The 16,075-nt window shown below is 47.9% G+C and overlaps 1 protein-coding gene across 3 annotated transcripts; it reads right to left on the bottom strand.

Moving 5' to 3' along the window:
* Positions 1-2,342: 2,342 nt before the first annotated feature.
* Btnl8 (butyrophilin-like 8) lies at positions 2,343-15,819 on the bottom strand. 3 transcript variants are annotated; one of them, NM_001395869.1, is given in 12 exon segments: positions 2,343-3,754; positions 3,841-4,450; positions 4,794-4,820; positions 7,974-8,000; positions 9,800-9,826; positions 9,908-9,928; positions 10,135-10,335; positions 10,449-10,730; positions 12,041-12,226; positions 13,781-13,875; positions 14,807-14,985; positions 15,714-15,819. In NM_001395869.1, coding segments are annotated over 10 exon segments (1,533 nt in total). In that variant the 5' UTR covers positions 13,866-13,875; positions 14,807-14,985; positions 15,714-15,819; the 3' UTR covers positions 2,343-3,687.
* Positions 15,820-16,075: the final 256 nt, after the last annotated feature.

Below are 16,075 nucleotides of genomic sequence, written 5' to 3'. Positions count from 1 at the left end.
GAAAAGGGTGACAAGAAATTCTCTAAAGGAGGGGAAAGGGGAGGAAAATTAGAAAAAACTTGTTAGACGTAAGAAGGGTAGCTTTAGCACCTGTTATCCAAACTCTGCATATTTGAAAGGTCCAGAGCTTGACTGAAGTTCCCACCGGATCTGTGGGAAAGGTTGGATGAGGGAGATGACCTGGAATAGCAATAATCCTAAAACTGCTCTGGAAGGAAGTCTCTAGACAGCACAGGAAGCAGGGGGCTGAAGCAGCGGGTCAGTTCAGCATCTGAGCACATGAATCTTGTCAGAGCTGTCATTCTACAATCTATGAACCCCACAGCTAAAGTTTTAGACCCATTAAGATATTCGTATGGATAGGATTCACAGGTCAGTTAAGGAAGACATTTTGTTCTTTGTTTGAGCAGGTAAAAGACAGATGTCTTTTTCAAGAGTTAATTTTCTCAGTAACCAATTGTAATAAGTCTTCACTCATGGCCTGTGACGGATGGCATGATGAACCTTTGCCTGTCCTGTTGGGTTTTCTTGATCTTTCATGGGTTCAGGGAATCACACCTGTCATATCAGATCCATATCACTCTGGTAGGGGTCCAGAGCATATTCTCCCTTCCCGTCACACAGATGGAAACCTTTCTTCTACAATAACCTGTCCTTGGTTCAGTAACTGGAACGCATTGAACAGTTAGCTTGATCTCTCTCCCAGAAGAGTATAATATAACCACCAAACGCATAACCATGCTCATTTTGATAAATAAAACAATTTCTTTAAAAACAGGGTTTTTTCTGGGGAGTCCTGGCTGTACTGGAACTCTCTCTGTGTAGACTATGTTGGCCTCAAACTTAAAAATCAAACTGTCTCTAGGGATTTGAGGCAGAAGCCACCACTGCCCAGTCAAAGCCACATCTGGTTTTTGAATTTGAATTCCGGTATTTATCAATTTACTTTGTACCCTGACCACAGTTTATACTCCTGGCTATACCCCAAGTCCTTCACACCCCACCTACCATCCCCCCTCCACACACTTTCTCCTCCTACCTTTCTCTTCAGAAGTCTAAAGGCCTCCCATGGGTATCAACAGGCCTTGGTAGCAAGTTGCAGTAAGACTCCTTTTCCTATTGAGGCTACAACAGGCAGAGCAGTAGGATGTAGGGTCCCAAAAGCAGGCAGCAGGGACAGCCAGTCCATGCTCCTGCTGCAGAAGTCCCACATACAGACCAAGCTACACAACTCTCACATGTTTGCCTAGGGTCAATCCTGCACATGATCCGTGGTTGACTGATCAGTCTGTGTGAGTCCCTGTAGGTTCCTGTTAATTGATTCTGTGGGTCTTCTTATGGTCTCCTTAACCCTTGTGGCTCCTCCCATCCTTCCTCTCCATCATCTACGTGATTCTCGAGAGCTCAGTCTAACCCTGAGCTGTGATCTCTACATCTGCTTCCGTCCTTTGCTGGGTGAGACCTCACTGATGAAGGTTATGCTGGGCTCCTGTCTGCCAGTACAGGAGAATATCATTCACAGGCCATCAATAATAGAAGGGTTGGATCCTATAATGACTTGGGTCTCAAGCTGGGACAGTCACTGGTTGGCTAATCCCTCTAATTCTGTCCCATCTTTACATCTTGTAGTCAGGACAAATTGTCTAAGCTTCCTTACTCCAGGTCTAAGGTTTTGTGGCTGGGTTAGTGTTCTAATCCCTTCACTGGAAGACTTACCTGGTTATAGGAGGGGGCTGTATAAGGTGAAATAACCCCCATTGCTTGGCAGAGTCTTAGCTAGGATCACTGTAAAAAAAAATCCTGGGATATTCTAATGCCCTTGATTTCTAGCTCATCCCAGAGATGTCCATGTTCCCCAACCCCATTCCAGTTGTCCAATTCCCCTACACACTCCTCCTCCTCCTCTGCCCCTGCAAAGCCAATCAAAGCTCTTCGCTCTCTCTGACCTTCATACCCCCACGAATTTCCACCGCCCCCCACCTTGCCCTCCATTCTTCCTAAATCCACAGTGCCATCCCCCACAGCTACCCACAATGCAGCAGGGAGGCAGGGAGACCTTGGTCAGCCTGAGAACTCAATTAGGAGACAATGGGGTCCACATGAAATAATGTTGTGGTCCAGATGTTATACGACCATGAAACCAACTTTCCCATGACGCCATTTTTACTTTAAAAAATGGTCACTAGAACTACAAAATAAAATGACTCTTTTGTAACAACCAGCTGAATTTCTCTATACCACTACAAACACACTATCATCCCCATTATATTTCGTCACAACAATTCAATTCTGTGTATTGGGTACAAGGCAGCCATACACACTACACAAATGAGAGAACACCATTACGTTCCTATAAAACTTTATTAATAGATTCTAAAAATTGAGACAATTTTACATACCAAAAAGTAGGATTTAATATTTTTACATGAAATATAGGCATTCAATGTAAAATCACATTCAATGTAAAAAAATATTCACAGGACACAAAATAGTCACAAAAACAGTTTGATACAAGATGAGTTATAGTCAATTTTTCAACTCTCAAAGGGAAGAACAAATATTAATAAATTCTGAGGTAAGAGAGAAATGATTTCAGTTGACAAAGCAGTGCATGTTCGTTGCTCTTGTTCTGTTTTTCAGACTGAGGCTTGCGCTCAGGACTCCACAATGACTGAGCTGAAGCACAGACCTGGAGCGGCAGGAAACCGAGAGCTTACTCAGGAAGCAGGAAGCAGAGAGGGCAGGCTGGGAGTGATGCCCTGTGTGGAAGGTTCAGAGCCCACCCCAGTGACTCACTTCATCTAGGACATGGGACCCAACTTACCCCAACACTACAATGAACCAGAGACCAACTATCCAAACACTTGTACCTATGGGGGACACTTTCATTCAAGCCAACACTTTTGTTTACAAAGAGAGTTCCAAGCCAGCCTGGGATATGTGACATCTCTTTAAAGAAAGACAGACAGACAGACAGGCAGACAATTGATAGATATAGGTAAATAATAGTTGTCTAAACAGTAAAAAGTTAAAATACATGAAGCCAACATTAAAAAAATATAAATTAACTTTTGTACTTACATGTGTAATTCTGTGAGAAAGAGAAAGAGATTCAAATATAGAAATGAACGAATTTGTGTAAGAATCGGAGACAGACCTGCTACTACGATAAGGCTGGTTCATGGAGATGGATGGACCAACAGGTCATTGTCTACTGAGAAGGTCCGCTTCCAGGAACTATCTAGGATCCAGCAATCTCATCACCAAGAACAAATGTAGGAGTCAGTAAGTCATGTGTCACACATCTGCTCCCCCATATTCACTACAGCATTGATCACAAGAGCCAAGACACAGAATAGCCCCTAGGTGCCCACGGCCAGATGAACAAATTAAAACAACGTCCACTCAGCTCTTGGTCCGCTTCATGCCAAATGGCACAAAAATCTAATAAAATGCATTTAACACGACAGGAAAATGCCTTACCCAGAGCTCAAACCAGCCTGTTTTGCTCCAGCTGAGACAACAGTCAGGGCTTGTCCTCCACCACCCGACACAAAGCCTGACCTCACTGCCTTCACAGGCACAGCCTCAGAGTCAGACTGAAGAGCAGTGGCTCAACACTCCAGGCCCTTCCAGGACTCATGGAGGCTTTGACCTGTGGCTTCACACAGGAGTGACACTGATGACTTAGTCAGTGATCCACACTATGGGAACAGAGTTTCCCTGGCATCCTGGAGGAATGGAGATTCTTCCCCTGAGGGAGAGACCACAACACAAGAGCCTGGAACCAGGCCCTCCCCTGTGGGACTCAGAGACTCCTTCAAAGGAAGCAAAGCTAACCCCTTCCCCTTCTTTGGCCTCCTCCCCTTCCTCCTCTTCCTCCCCTTTCTACTTCTTTTCCTTCCTTTCCTCCCCTCCTCTCCCTGCTGCCCCTCAGACACACAAGCCATGGAGTTGACAGTCATTGACACATTTCCACACTTAAGCTGGAAGTATGGAAGGAGAGTCCCAGAGAAGGAAGCCTCATGGAAGGAGAAAAGGTGGGACATGTCACTCATGTTATAGAAGGAGATGTTCCTTTTGTCATAGTCCACAAACACCCCCACACTCTCTGGAGCTTGCCTGATGGATAAGGAATCCCTCCCAGAGTCAACATAGGCCCAATACCCACTACTAGACTGCCCCACTGTCCAAAACCCCTTCTCTGGACTCTCAAAATAAAAGCCTTTCCTCTCCACACCTTCCCTACAGACCCCCAGAATCCATTTGCTGCCTTCTCTGTTTTCCAGCTTGACCTCCCAGTAATATCTTCCAGAAGAGATGCCTTTGGTGCCTAGCACACTGAAGAGGTCATCCAAGCACACAGTGGTGTCCTTCCGGGTCACTCTCATCCTATCCTGGGAGATGAAAAGGGTGGGGTGGGCAGAGGCTGGATCCAGAGTGAAAGTCCCTGGAGAGAGAGTTACCAATCATGGGAGGTCCTGTCCAGTACGCTGAAAAAGCTACGGCTACCCCTCTCCCATCTCAAAACATCTTAGCATCTTCTAGGGCATTAAGTCCCCCACATGAGAGCCTTGTGACTCAAACCCAGGTCTTGCAAGCAGAGGAAGGGAAGAAAAGTCCAATTAGGGTAACAAGATAACAAGGCACTTAAGAAGGAGACCAGCTTAGTAACTGCTACCTCTGCCATCCACACCACTGCTCCCATCAACACCTGGGTGACCACAGAGAAGAGGAGAGACCAGAGCAAGAAGCACAGGAGGAATGTCCCTAAGGAACACAGAGTCACTCACAGGTCTGGAAGTGCTCCTTGCGCCAATCTACAAGAGAAATACAGATCATGTGAGGGGATTCAGAGATTACCCATCTACCTGGTCAGCAACTGTCATCAGAAACACAGACTTTCTGGGCTTCTGAAGTAGGGGTTATGGGGACAATATGCCTCTCTCTCGCTCTCTCTCTCTCTCTCTCTCTCTCTCTCTCTCCTCCCCCCCCCCCCCTCTCTCTCTCTCACACACACACACACACACACACACACACACACAGGCAGGGGGAGAGAGATATACACATAAAAACACACATACATACACACATAAACAGAGAGAGAAAGAAAGATGTGAGACACACAAAAACACACATATACACACATAAATGCACACAAAAACAGAGAGACAGACAGATATAAAACACACATATATACTCACACAGAGTGAGGGAGAGATGCCCACATGAAAACACAGATACACACACACACACACACACACACACACACACACACACACACACGCATCTGCTGTAGCCCTCCCATAAAGAATCAAACAGGGGGGCTTAACCTCCATCCCTAATAAAGGCAGAGAAGCCTCCTCTCACTGTACCTTGTCACGACCCAGACACAACCATCCTGGAAGCTACACATCCTTGAATCAGAACTTTCCAAGAATGGGAGGGAGGAACAGTGATGAAGGAGGAGACCTGTGAGTTTGAGAGCAACTATGCTACATGAGGACTTAGAGATAAGACTGAGCTACACAGTAAGACCCTGTCTGAGAAAACAGCATCATGAATTGTGCTCTACAATACAGAGCCTGCAAGGCCCAGTGTTTGGTCTTACAGAACAACAAGCAAACGAAAGTACAAGGCCACTTGATGCTCTTTGAGAAGGCATTACTTCTGTTCCCAGACTCTCATGGATGCCCATGACCGTCTGTTCCTGAAGTTCCAGACACAGACACACAAGCCCGGAGACCAAGGCATACATATACACATGGCACACAAAGACACATACACATTCAAGAAAAACACTCACAGAATAAAAAGACAGACACAGACAGACAGATGGTTAGACAGATATCACCTTTTTAAAAAGAAGGGAGATGATACTTCTGAGCAGTGCTAACTTGCATGTCGGGTCCCCTAATAGAGTGATAACAGGACATTGAGTGGGATTTCAAGCTGATCACACATGTGTCAGCAAGACCCTAACCATCCTGGAGGCAGTGGATGCCAGAATCCAGGGACCACAATACCAAGCACTCGGAGATGGAAGGTGTGATTTGTGTGTGTGTGACATGGGGGGGGGGAGAGGTCAAGGGCCAGGGAGAGGGAGGGAGGGACGGACGGACGGAGAGGGGAGAGAGAGAGAGAGAGAGAGAGAGAGAGAGAGAGAGAGAGAGAGAGAAAGACATCAGATAGACAGAGAGACAAAGACAGAATAGCAAGACTGAGGTGGGAGGAAGGAGGAGGAGGGTGTGAGAAATAAGTGGAAGAGAGGGAGAGAGGAGAAGGGAAAGATGTACAGAGAAGGGGTATGAGAAAGAGGCTGAGAAGTAAGGGGAGAGAAGGAAAGGGAAGGGTAGATGGAGACAGAGAGAGATTGTGAGAGAGAGAGAAACAGAGAGAGAAGAGACAGAAAGACAGAGACAGAGGCAGAGACAGAAGCAGAGATATAGTTAACGCCAATAGATCAGAGGACAACAAAGAAAGGGAACTCATAACTGAGACAAAGACACAGGAACCCCAACATTAAGGAGGACAAGAAACCAGACTATCTTACAGAGACCACGTTCCCAAACCTCCAGGACTGACGTGGAATCTTCTGAAAGCAGCACTTCTGATCCACAAGGTCATCATGGCCTCCTCCACAGTCTCTGCTAGGAGCTGAACTCCCCACTAACCCTGCACCTACAAGATGTCCACTGATCCAGACGGCAGCAGATGGGGCCATGCTGACACTGACAATGACTTACCCTGCCAGGTGCCCCAGAATATATCCTGTGGCTCTAAAAAGGAATTCCTGCATTCTTCTATGGAGGATCCTTCAGTGACAGGGACAGGGGAACACTTAGATCATCCTGGGGCAGCAGGGATGGGAACTGAGAGAGAAGAGGAGGATGACAGAAGCTGAAGAAAGAGAGGTCAGGGGAAAGATGTCAGAGCTGTGCACACTCCTGCTGGGGAGACGAACAAATGTCTTGTCACATACAGAGAGAGTGTCAATGACAGACCAAAGGGAAGATTCCACTCACCTACAGCTTGTGGGAACAAAGAATCAAGGAGCTCAATTAGTTCCTTATAGAAACACCAGCTATGGAGGAGGAAATGCAATCCTTAAGGGGAACAAACCCTTCCACCAATAGCCATTAAATGTCTACACACTTACTTGGGGGAGGACATGATCAGCAGACCTTCCCCTGGCCACCATTAACAGTCATAACTCATGCAGAGAGTGACTGAGAACTTGGCAGCTAATTGTGCTGGTACCGAGGTTAAGCATGACTTCTATAAGCTGTGATCTCTACACTCAAGACAACATACACACAAAGGTACAAGCGGAGAGACAGACAGACAGACACACACACACACACATTCACACACACACACACCAGATAGACAGACACACAGACAGAGAGAGAATGGAAGAAAAAAGGAATCTTTGGAAGAGGTTTTGCTCCTCTCTCCTAATGGACCCTGTCCTGTGCAGGTCTCCTTGGGGCAGTCACAGCCTCTGACAGCTCAAGAGGATGACAACTACTTCCTATTATGTCAGCCCCACACAAGGTAGGGTGATCTGGGGACAAGGAACCTGAAGAGGGAAAGTGCTTCCATAGCACTGACCTAGAGGCAAGCATGTGGGACCTTGTCTTGACTGCTGACTGATATGGGAGAACCCATGGGGGCACTGTCATCACTTAGCAGATGGTTTTAGGATTTGGGAGAAAAGAAACTGAGCAAGCCTCAGGAAGCAATCCGCTGAGCAGCACTCCTCCATGGCTTCTGCCTCAGCTCCTGCCTCCAGGTTCCTGCCTGTTGGGTTCCTGCCTTGACTTGCTGTGTTGACAGACTGGGAGTGAGAATCAAGTAAACTCTTTCCTCCTTGAGGAAATGCTCTGGTCTTGGTGTTTTATTATAGCAGCAGAACCCCTAACTAAGACCCCAGCTCAGGTCAGAGGGAGCATTCAATAATAGCCACATACCTGCATACAGCTGGGCCTTCCTCCAGGCTGTAAATGAACACACTCTGGTGAGAACCCATTCACAATAGCCCCACTCAGAGAGTTTGTGAAACCTTCCTCCATCCATTCTAAAATGAGTCTATGCCTAGGAACAGAGAGAACCCTGAGAACCTGACTCCTGAGAGATTCAGGGGCAATAGAGTGTTATGGAAAATTCCCAGAAACACAGATCAGAAAGATGTCATTGTGGGCTAAGATCTCCCACTGAACCGTGTTCTGTATGGCTTTTTAAATTTTGGTTTTTTTTTTTTTTGGTTCTTTTTTTCGGAGCTGGGGACCGAACCGAGGGCCTTGCGCTTCCTAGGTAAGCGCTCTACCACTGAGCTAAATCCCCAGCCCCTAAATTTTGTTTTTTTGAAATGTGTTTATCTTACATATATGATTGCTCTATGTGCATGTACACCTGCACACCAGAAGAGGACATCCAATCATATTACAGATGGTTGTGAGCCACCATGTGCTTGCTGGGAATTGAACTCAGGACCACAGTGCTCAACCTTTGAGCTATCTCTGCAGCCCTTCTGTGTGGCTTTTAGCTGTAAAATAGCTACATCTAATTCAAAAAGAAAAACAATGATAGGCGTAGTTGTCACATTACTATTCTAAACTTATTCAGTGTCACTGTTAAGCAAAATATTGCAATACAAGTAAATATGTTAGAGAGGAAAGTAAAGTTATTCCATAATCATCAGAAAACATTACTACATCAGCTCTTTTTTAAAAGAGCTATTTGGAAGTGTGTTGAAGAATAGAATGTGTACTAGTGTGGATATGAAATGAATTTTTGGAGAAATTCCCAGTGTTCCTTGGGTAAAACATCTTTAAGGCCAGGTACAGCTATACCAGAGCACCAACATTCCAATCTCCTTCCTGTTGAGGACAGACACCCAAGTCTCAGCCCATCACCTTCATCAACACCTTCAGGAGCGTTTGTCAGTGTTCAAAGCTAGAGTCATGTGAGAGCAGGGAGCCTCAACTGAGAAGATGGTTCCAATAGACTGGCTGTGGGAAAGCAGTGAGGTGTTTTCTTGATTGATTGATTGATTGATTGATTGATTGATTGATTGATTGATTTACATACAAGGAGCCTGCCATTGGGAGCAGTGCCACATCTATACAGGTGATCCTGTACTGGGCCAGCAAGAAACTTGAAGAAGTCATTGGGAACAAGCAAGGAAGCAGCCTTGCCCTGTGGTCTCTGCTTCAGTTCCTGATCCAGGTCCCTGTGCTAGGTCCTGAGTTGAGTCCGAGACAAGGTTTTCCCCAATAGCAAACTATGATTCAAAAACGTGTATGACAAATATAACATCCCCTCTCCTGCTTACCTTAGTGTATTACAGCAATAGAAACCTAACTGAGATACATCCTTTAAAGACATCTCACTGCTGCCGTTTGCTTCAGACAGAAGCTGTGTGAGGTGCAGACAGAGGTCTAGAGCTACTGAAACCCAAGGGAACAATATATTTGTCAGGACTTCATTGAATTAAGACTCGGGGAACAGGACAAACCAAAGAGTCACATATTTTCCAGCTCTGGGCAGAGATCAGGTGTCTAAATACCAGGCTTCCACCTCCCAGAACCTTCCACTTCTGTCCTCAGGAGGGAACCCATTCTGCCTAGAATTAAGGAGAGGGCACTCAGGGGTTGGGGATTTAGCTCAGTGGTAGAGCGCTTGCCTAGCAAATGCAAGGCCCTGGGTTCGGTCCCCAGCTCTGAAAAAAAGAAAAGGAAAAAAAAAAAAAGGAGAGGGCACTCAGGAATGATGGGACACTGGGGCAGTCACTCACCGTGATTGTAGGCGGCTTTCCTCCGATCTGGAAAGCAACACACAGGAGTCAAGAGACCTACTGGGCTCCCGAGGGGAGGAGAGGGCTAAGGAGGAGAATAGGACTCACCAAGCTCCTCCCTGAGTGCACCTGTAAGACAGTGAGGAGAGGGGGTCTGTACACTTGGGGGGAAGAGACAAAACACAGTTTGGGTGCCTGACACTCTGACTGCAGACCACCCGAACCAAAGGACTACAGCCCTTCACTCTGGGGATGTTAGGTCACCTATCTTGATTCCAGAACACCACGCCCTCCTGGGGACTCTGAATCTGTCTGTTGCAGCTGTGGTGACTCACTAGCAGTCCTGAGAGCATCCTCCTTTTCAGTCTGTAACTCATCCTTCTCACAATGAATATGGATCTGTTCCTTCTGCAACTTCAGCCTTACAAAACGTTCCCATCCGAAAAGAGAGATTGTCCCCAAGACTAGAAGTCCCATCATGGTCAGGATCACGAGAAAAGCTGTCTTCCAGGGAGAGGCCTGAGGGAAGAAGGGCTCTGGGGCCCAAGCAGAGAGCCAGTGATTAGTGAAGCTGAAGAAAGACAGACCAGGACCTTCCAGGAAGACCATACACTTCCCAGTCCCTGAACAAGTGAGGGACAGCTCTCACCTGGGATGACCATGGCCATGGCTTTCTCCTGACCCAAGACGGGATTGAAGGTGGAGCAGGTCACATTCCTCACAGAGCTGTCTCTCAGCACCAGTGAGGTCTCTGTGCTGAACAGTCCTTCAGCATCTTCATGGAGGGTCTCTGAGGATGCTGGGAGAATCTCACCTCTGGAGTCTCTCCAATGCACCTGGGGCTCTGGGTACCACCCTGAAGTCATGCACACAACACACACTCCACCATCTTCTGGACCTTTGATGTACACTTCAGGGACAGAGCCCATTGCTACAGGACAGATGTGAACACACAAGAAGCCATTTTAGGTTGAGGGACCCTGGGAGCAATTCAGTGACTCACAGGATCCTTTCACAGGGCAGATGGGAATTGAAGAGGAAAGTCTTTCCTGGATTAGGCCAAGGCTGCTCCCCTGTTGCCTGACAGACGAAAGATAAGAGAGCCCAATGGGCAGAACAGAACAAAGGAGTAGGAGGCAGTGCTGACGCTAAGGTCCTATTCCCCAGATGGTTCGTGATCAATCAGTAAAGGAAGCCATGGGCCAATTCCTAGTCAGAAGGTAGAGGCAGGAATTCTGGATCCCTAGAGGTAGGAGAGAGACACAGGGAAGAGTAAGAAGTTCATCATGATTTGAGGTGAGAACCAGGCAAACATGTGACATCTCAAACGGGAATAGACACACTGGCCGCTCTTCCAGGTGGGTGGTCAGGGGAGTTTAGCAACCAAAGAATGGGGCAGTTGGGAGAGACAAATAAAATATATAGTAAGGGCAAGATGTTTCTGACAGAAGAGAGTAGTGTTCAATATTGTGCCAGAAGACAGGTTAAATGAATGGACTGTGTGTGTCTGTGTGTGTTTTGTCCCAGGACTGAAGGGAGACTGGGTGGGACCTGGTAGAAGAGTCCACTTCCTGGACCAAAGGTGAGTAGAGTGGAAAAGAGGAAAGGCATCTTCACGCCACACATGGCCTCTCTTTCATCCACACAAGATCCTGAGGAAACTGAAGGATGTTGAACACAGGAGCCCTGAGATGGAAACTAGTGCTCCATCTGTCCACTCTCCACACACCTGTGACACCCATAGCAGGCTCACATCCAGCTCTCCTCTCCAGGGAAGTCAGACCCGGAGCTTCCTTCCTTCCTCTCCTCAACCACTTGCCTTTAGCATTGACCATCACTTGTCACTGACAACTCCCTCAGCCACTCTGATTTTCCTGCCGACACCTCTAAAATATACATTTCTACTGCTGGTATTTTCATAACACTGACATAATCCCCAATTCACAGAAGTAGACACAGCACATTTTAGGAAAGGCCACATATACAATATGGGTGGAATTTATCTATGGAGGAGTTTACTAGTTTCTCACTTCAAAATGGGAAATTAAAATTGAAGAGGTTAAAATGAGAGACCTGAGCATGCATGTGAGCCCAGCACAACACAGCAAGCTCAAGGACAATCTGGAAAACAGGAGAACTTCTCTAAAGGTTAAAAGAAAGGAAGGGATGGGTGATGTCATCTGTCAGTTTCCTCCCACACAGGTCACCCAAGATTTTTAGAACAGGGATCAGTTAACCCACCTGCCACCTTCAGTTCCAAGATGGCCTCCTCATGGAAGTGTCCCTGTTTGAAGTGGCAGACGTATATCCCACTATCTGACTCCTGGACATTCTGGATCCTCACGGCAGCTTTGCCTTCATGGAATTTATCCTTCACCAGCGAGGTCCGCCAAGAATACTCAATCATCTGCTCTTCCTTCTGCTCCTCTTGGTCCCGATAGACAAATACTGCTTGTGAGAATCTGGTGCGGAACCACCTCAGCTCCTCCATGTTCTCCACACTCATGGCTGGAGACACAGAGCAGGGAAGTATGGCTTCCCTACCTGGTGCGGCCACAACGGGGTCTGAGGGACCAAAGACCCGGAAACCCTCTGTGGACACAGATGTAGCAGTGAGAGGCTGGAGGGACACAGGGCAGTGCACAGAACACACTCTGAAGGAGAATATCATGCCAGGAGAAAGCAAGGAGTAGATGGGGTTGCTCTGGACACTGTGCATCAGGCATCCATGAGTAACTTAACCAATGTAGGAATGGACAAGCTACCTTTGGACACAGCAGTGCCCTCCATAAATGATGCAAAAAAAACTCTTCTACCTATGTCCCTGGCCCAAGATCCTCCATGAAGGAATCCCTTCTGGATTCTTTCTCCAGCTTGCATGTACTTCCTCACCAGGCAGCTGAATCTTCACTGAGAATTCTAATGTCAGTGTGTTGGGGTAGGTTCAAAATCATAAACCTATAAAGATCTCTACCGATGCTCACATGGTTGGTTATTTGGTCACACCGTGAGAGGCACAGGTATAACTGGCTGGTCTCACACAAGACCCAGGAAAGTTCTGACACCCAATGCTAAATTTCGATATCAGTCAGTTTCTTCATCCTCTGAATAAGGAGAATATTAAAACATAGAAATGAAGCTGAAGAGAGGACTGAACAAAAAGATCCCAGAGATTCCTGCAGAGGACACAGGTCCAATTCCCAGCCCCCACTGGGGGGTTCATGGCGATCAGTGTCACTCTTGGATCCTGGGGGCATCAGGCATACGTGTGTTACATTGACACACATTCTGGGGTTATTTCTCTGAACGAACCACCTACACTCCAGATGTCCCAGTAACTTCCTCATACAGAAGAAAGATTGCCTCTCCCTAGGGCCTTGGTCCTGTAAATCTCGAGGACTTTGTCACAGGCAATGTGGCTCCAAGAGCTCTTTGTGACTATGCACTGCTCCATTTGTGTCTAGCACACTGCTGCCACTAGAGAGTCCAGGACAGATGAGAGCTGTATCCCAACCCCCACCTCTGACCTTTACATGAAGGCAAAGCCTCTGCCTGCTTTGCTCAAGGGTCACTGCTGACCCTGACTTCCACCAAGGGACACCAGGCCATCAGGGCTCTCCCAACTCAGTCCTCCTCCACGCCCCTCTTTCTCTCTTGTTGGGTTGTTCTGCTGTAGTCACACTGGCCTCTCACACCCCAGGCACAATGCCAGCACCAAGGCTGTCCCACCTATACCCCCCAGGGAGGATCTGGCTATGTAGTTCAGGCTGGCCAAGGGATCACCGTATTCCAGTGTCAGCCTCTCAAAGGCTGATGCACACATGCTCGCCTAGATTTTCATTCCTAACTCACTACAAATGGAAAGATGGCAAAATGCTTGGTGCCGCGTTTGTGAGTCTCCTGCACATCTGAGCTGCAGAGCTCCTGGCACATCCTAGCCACTGTAGGGAGACACGGGAAGGGAGAGCAGGACAGACTCACTTGTGGTCACCCAGCAAAGCAGCTGTGTAAGGACCAGGAGGTAGGAGTCCTGGAAGAGCACAGAGGGCTTGCAGTAAATTCCCATGTCTGCAGAGCTGAGGAGAGAAAGAGGAGAGGCAGGTAAACCCCTGGAGCAGGCAGCAGAAGGCTAGATTCTCCCAGATCTTGGACCCCTCATCAGAGATTGCATGGCTGAGGGAGGAAATCTGCCCACAGGACCAAGATTTATCTGTGCACACAGGGAGAAGGCTCCCCACAAGCCAACACTGAGAAATGGCCCAACCTGAGCTGCTCTCAGCCCTGCAGAAGACTGGGCGGCTGGGGACGTCAAGTCATCTGAGAGGAAGCTATCACTTTATTCCCCACCCAGTCCCAGCTCTAGGGTAACAAAGCTCTACACAGAAATATAGGCTCTTCCTGTCCCTCGGCCTTGAGGAGAGCCCAGTATAGACACCATGACTCGAACTCCCCCTTAGCCACATACTGCCTGTGACCCCAACACATAGAGCCTGGGCCCAGCCCCATCCTCAGGAATACCTTGGACCCTGTATTCTATGGCTCCACACCTGTGACCAGCCCCTTACGGGCAGCGTCAGAGACACAGATCTCTGAGAAGGCTGACATGGCCATCACAAAAGCCTTGTTCTGGATCTGGGTTGTGGAGTTTGTCTACACTTCTGTTCCAGCCCAGACTGAGCCATGGTTCCTGAAATGACTTTACATGACAGGCGTCATACACACACATCCCACAACACAGGTTTATCCTCACAGTCTCTGTTGGTAAAGACCAAGCTGGGTGTACACAGGGTTTTAAAGAACAAAAACTTCTTTGAAGAACAGCTTCTTCCCAAACCACCTGCTGCTTGGAAGGAGAAGGGGTGGGGAGGGAGCCTAAGGGAGAAGGGAAACAGAGGCTCTCTGAGCTGTCTCATGCTCACCCACCAGGAAGGTGACCTGCTGGGACTCACTCAACCTAAGCTTCTCTGCTTCTTCTGCAGGCCCCAGTTGTCTTCAATGCCCACCTACCTGCTTCTCTTGGTTCCCGGCTTTGAAAGGCTGTGACTTCATCAGGAACAGCTCAGGGCAAAGGCGACACAGCAGACCCCAAGTCTTCCTCTCACACCTCAGCCCTGCTCCAAGAGGCTCTTCCCAAAGTCAGCAGTGGGTTTGCACATCTCCAGAATCATGGTTTCTAGAGCAGCATACTACAAGTACGGCACAACGTAAGTTGTCACTGCCACTCTAGAGACAATGACAAAGACGACAATGAGGACGACCACAACAGGCTGGCACACGGGTCAGGGCACAGTGACAACAACAATGACAAGGACAAGGATGTTAACAATGAAAGAGAGACGGGCGGACAGATTGAACAAAACAACCAATGCTGTGGTGTCATGCCTATTCAAGCAGCGCCCTTTGAGCCAACAGAGCGATTACAGTTTCAGCCACTGAAAGCGAAAGTTCCAGCAGTGTGAACAGGGTGTGTGTTCCTTCTGTATGTGGTGTTCTAAGGGGAGGAGGTGAAGGTTCACCTCACCACCCCAACCGCAATCCCACCCTGGCCACTTCCCTCGCTGTCCAAGGGAAAGAATCCTAAGACCTCCATGTATGGAAATTTTAAAAGATGACAGAAAGGAGACAACAGATCTTTACTGGATCCGTTTTCAGCATCAGGAGCGGCTCACATCTGCACACCGAAGACTTATGTCAACTCCTGCCACTGCTCCAAACCCACATGGTGTCATGAGCCCAGGTCTAGCTCCAGTAACTACTGAGGTGAGGGGCAGGTGGTCTGTCTTCCTTAAACATGTAGTTCCTACCACAATCCCTGCCTCATCTGCAGCCCAGCCCAACCCCAGCTCCTAACATCACAGACTCAGCAGAAACCTGCGAGGGACCTTGGACTCCAGGAGCCTGGCTGTAAACAAACCTTATCTCCTTCTCAGTCCCCAGCCCATGTCTCCCAAAGGGAAGGACCAGTTAAGGCAGTCACCAGGAGCTGACAGAGAGACTTAGTGGACACTGAGGAAACCAGGACGGGATGCCCATTGTGCCTTCTCTCAGGGCATCACAGTCACAGCCAGCTGTATCGACAGTAAGTGCTAATAAAGAAGGCAGAGATGACTTCTCTTATAGTCACATGATCCTGCCTCTGTACACAAACCCTAACCATAACCCATCCTAAGGGTCCTAACCATAACCATAACCTGAACCTGAACCTTAAGTGTTCTAACCCAAACCATACCAACCCTAACACCAGCACCATAACCCTAAAACTATCCATAATCCTCC

Source organism: Rattus norvegicus, chromosome 20, assembly GCF_021556685.1.
Source record: "Rattus norvegicus strain SHRSP/BbbUtx chromosome 20, alternate assembly SHRSP_T2T, whole genome shotgun sequence".
Classification (NCBI taxonomy): Eukaryota; Metazoa; Chordata; class Mammalia; order Rodentia; family Muridae; genus Rattus; species Rattus norvegicus.
This window is presented reverse-complemented; position numbering and strand designations above follow the sequence as displayed.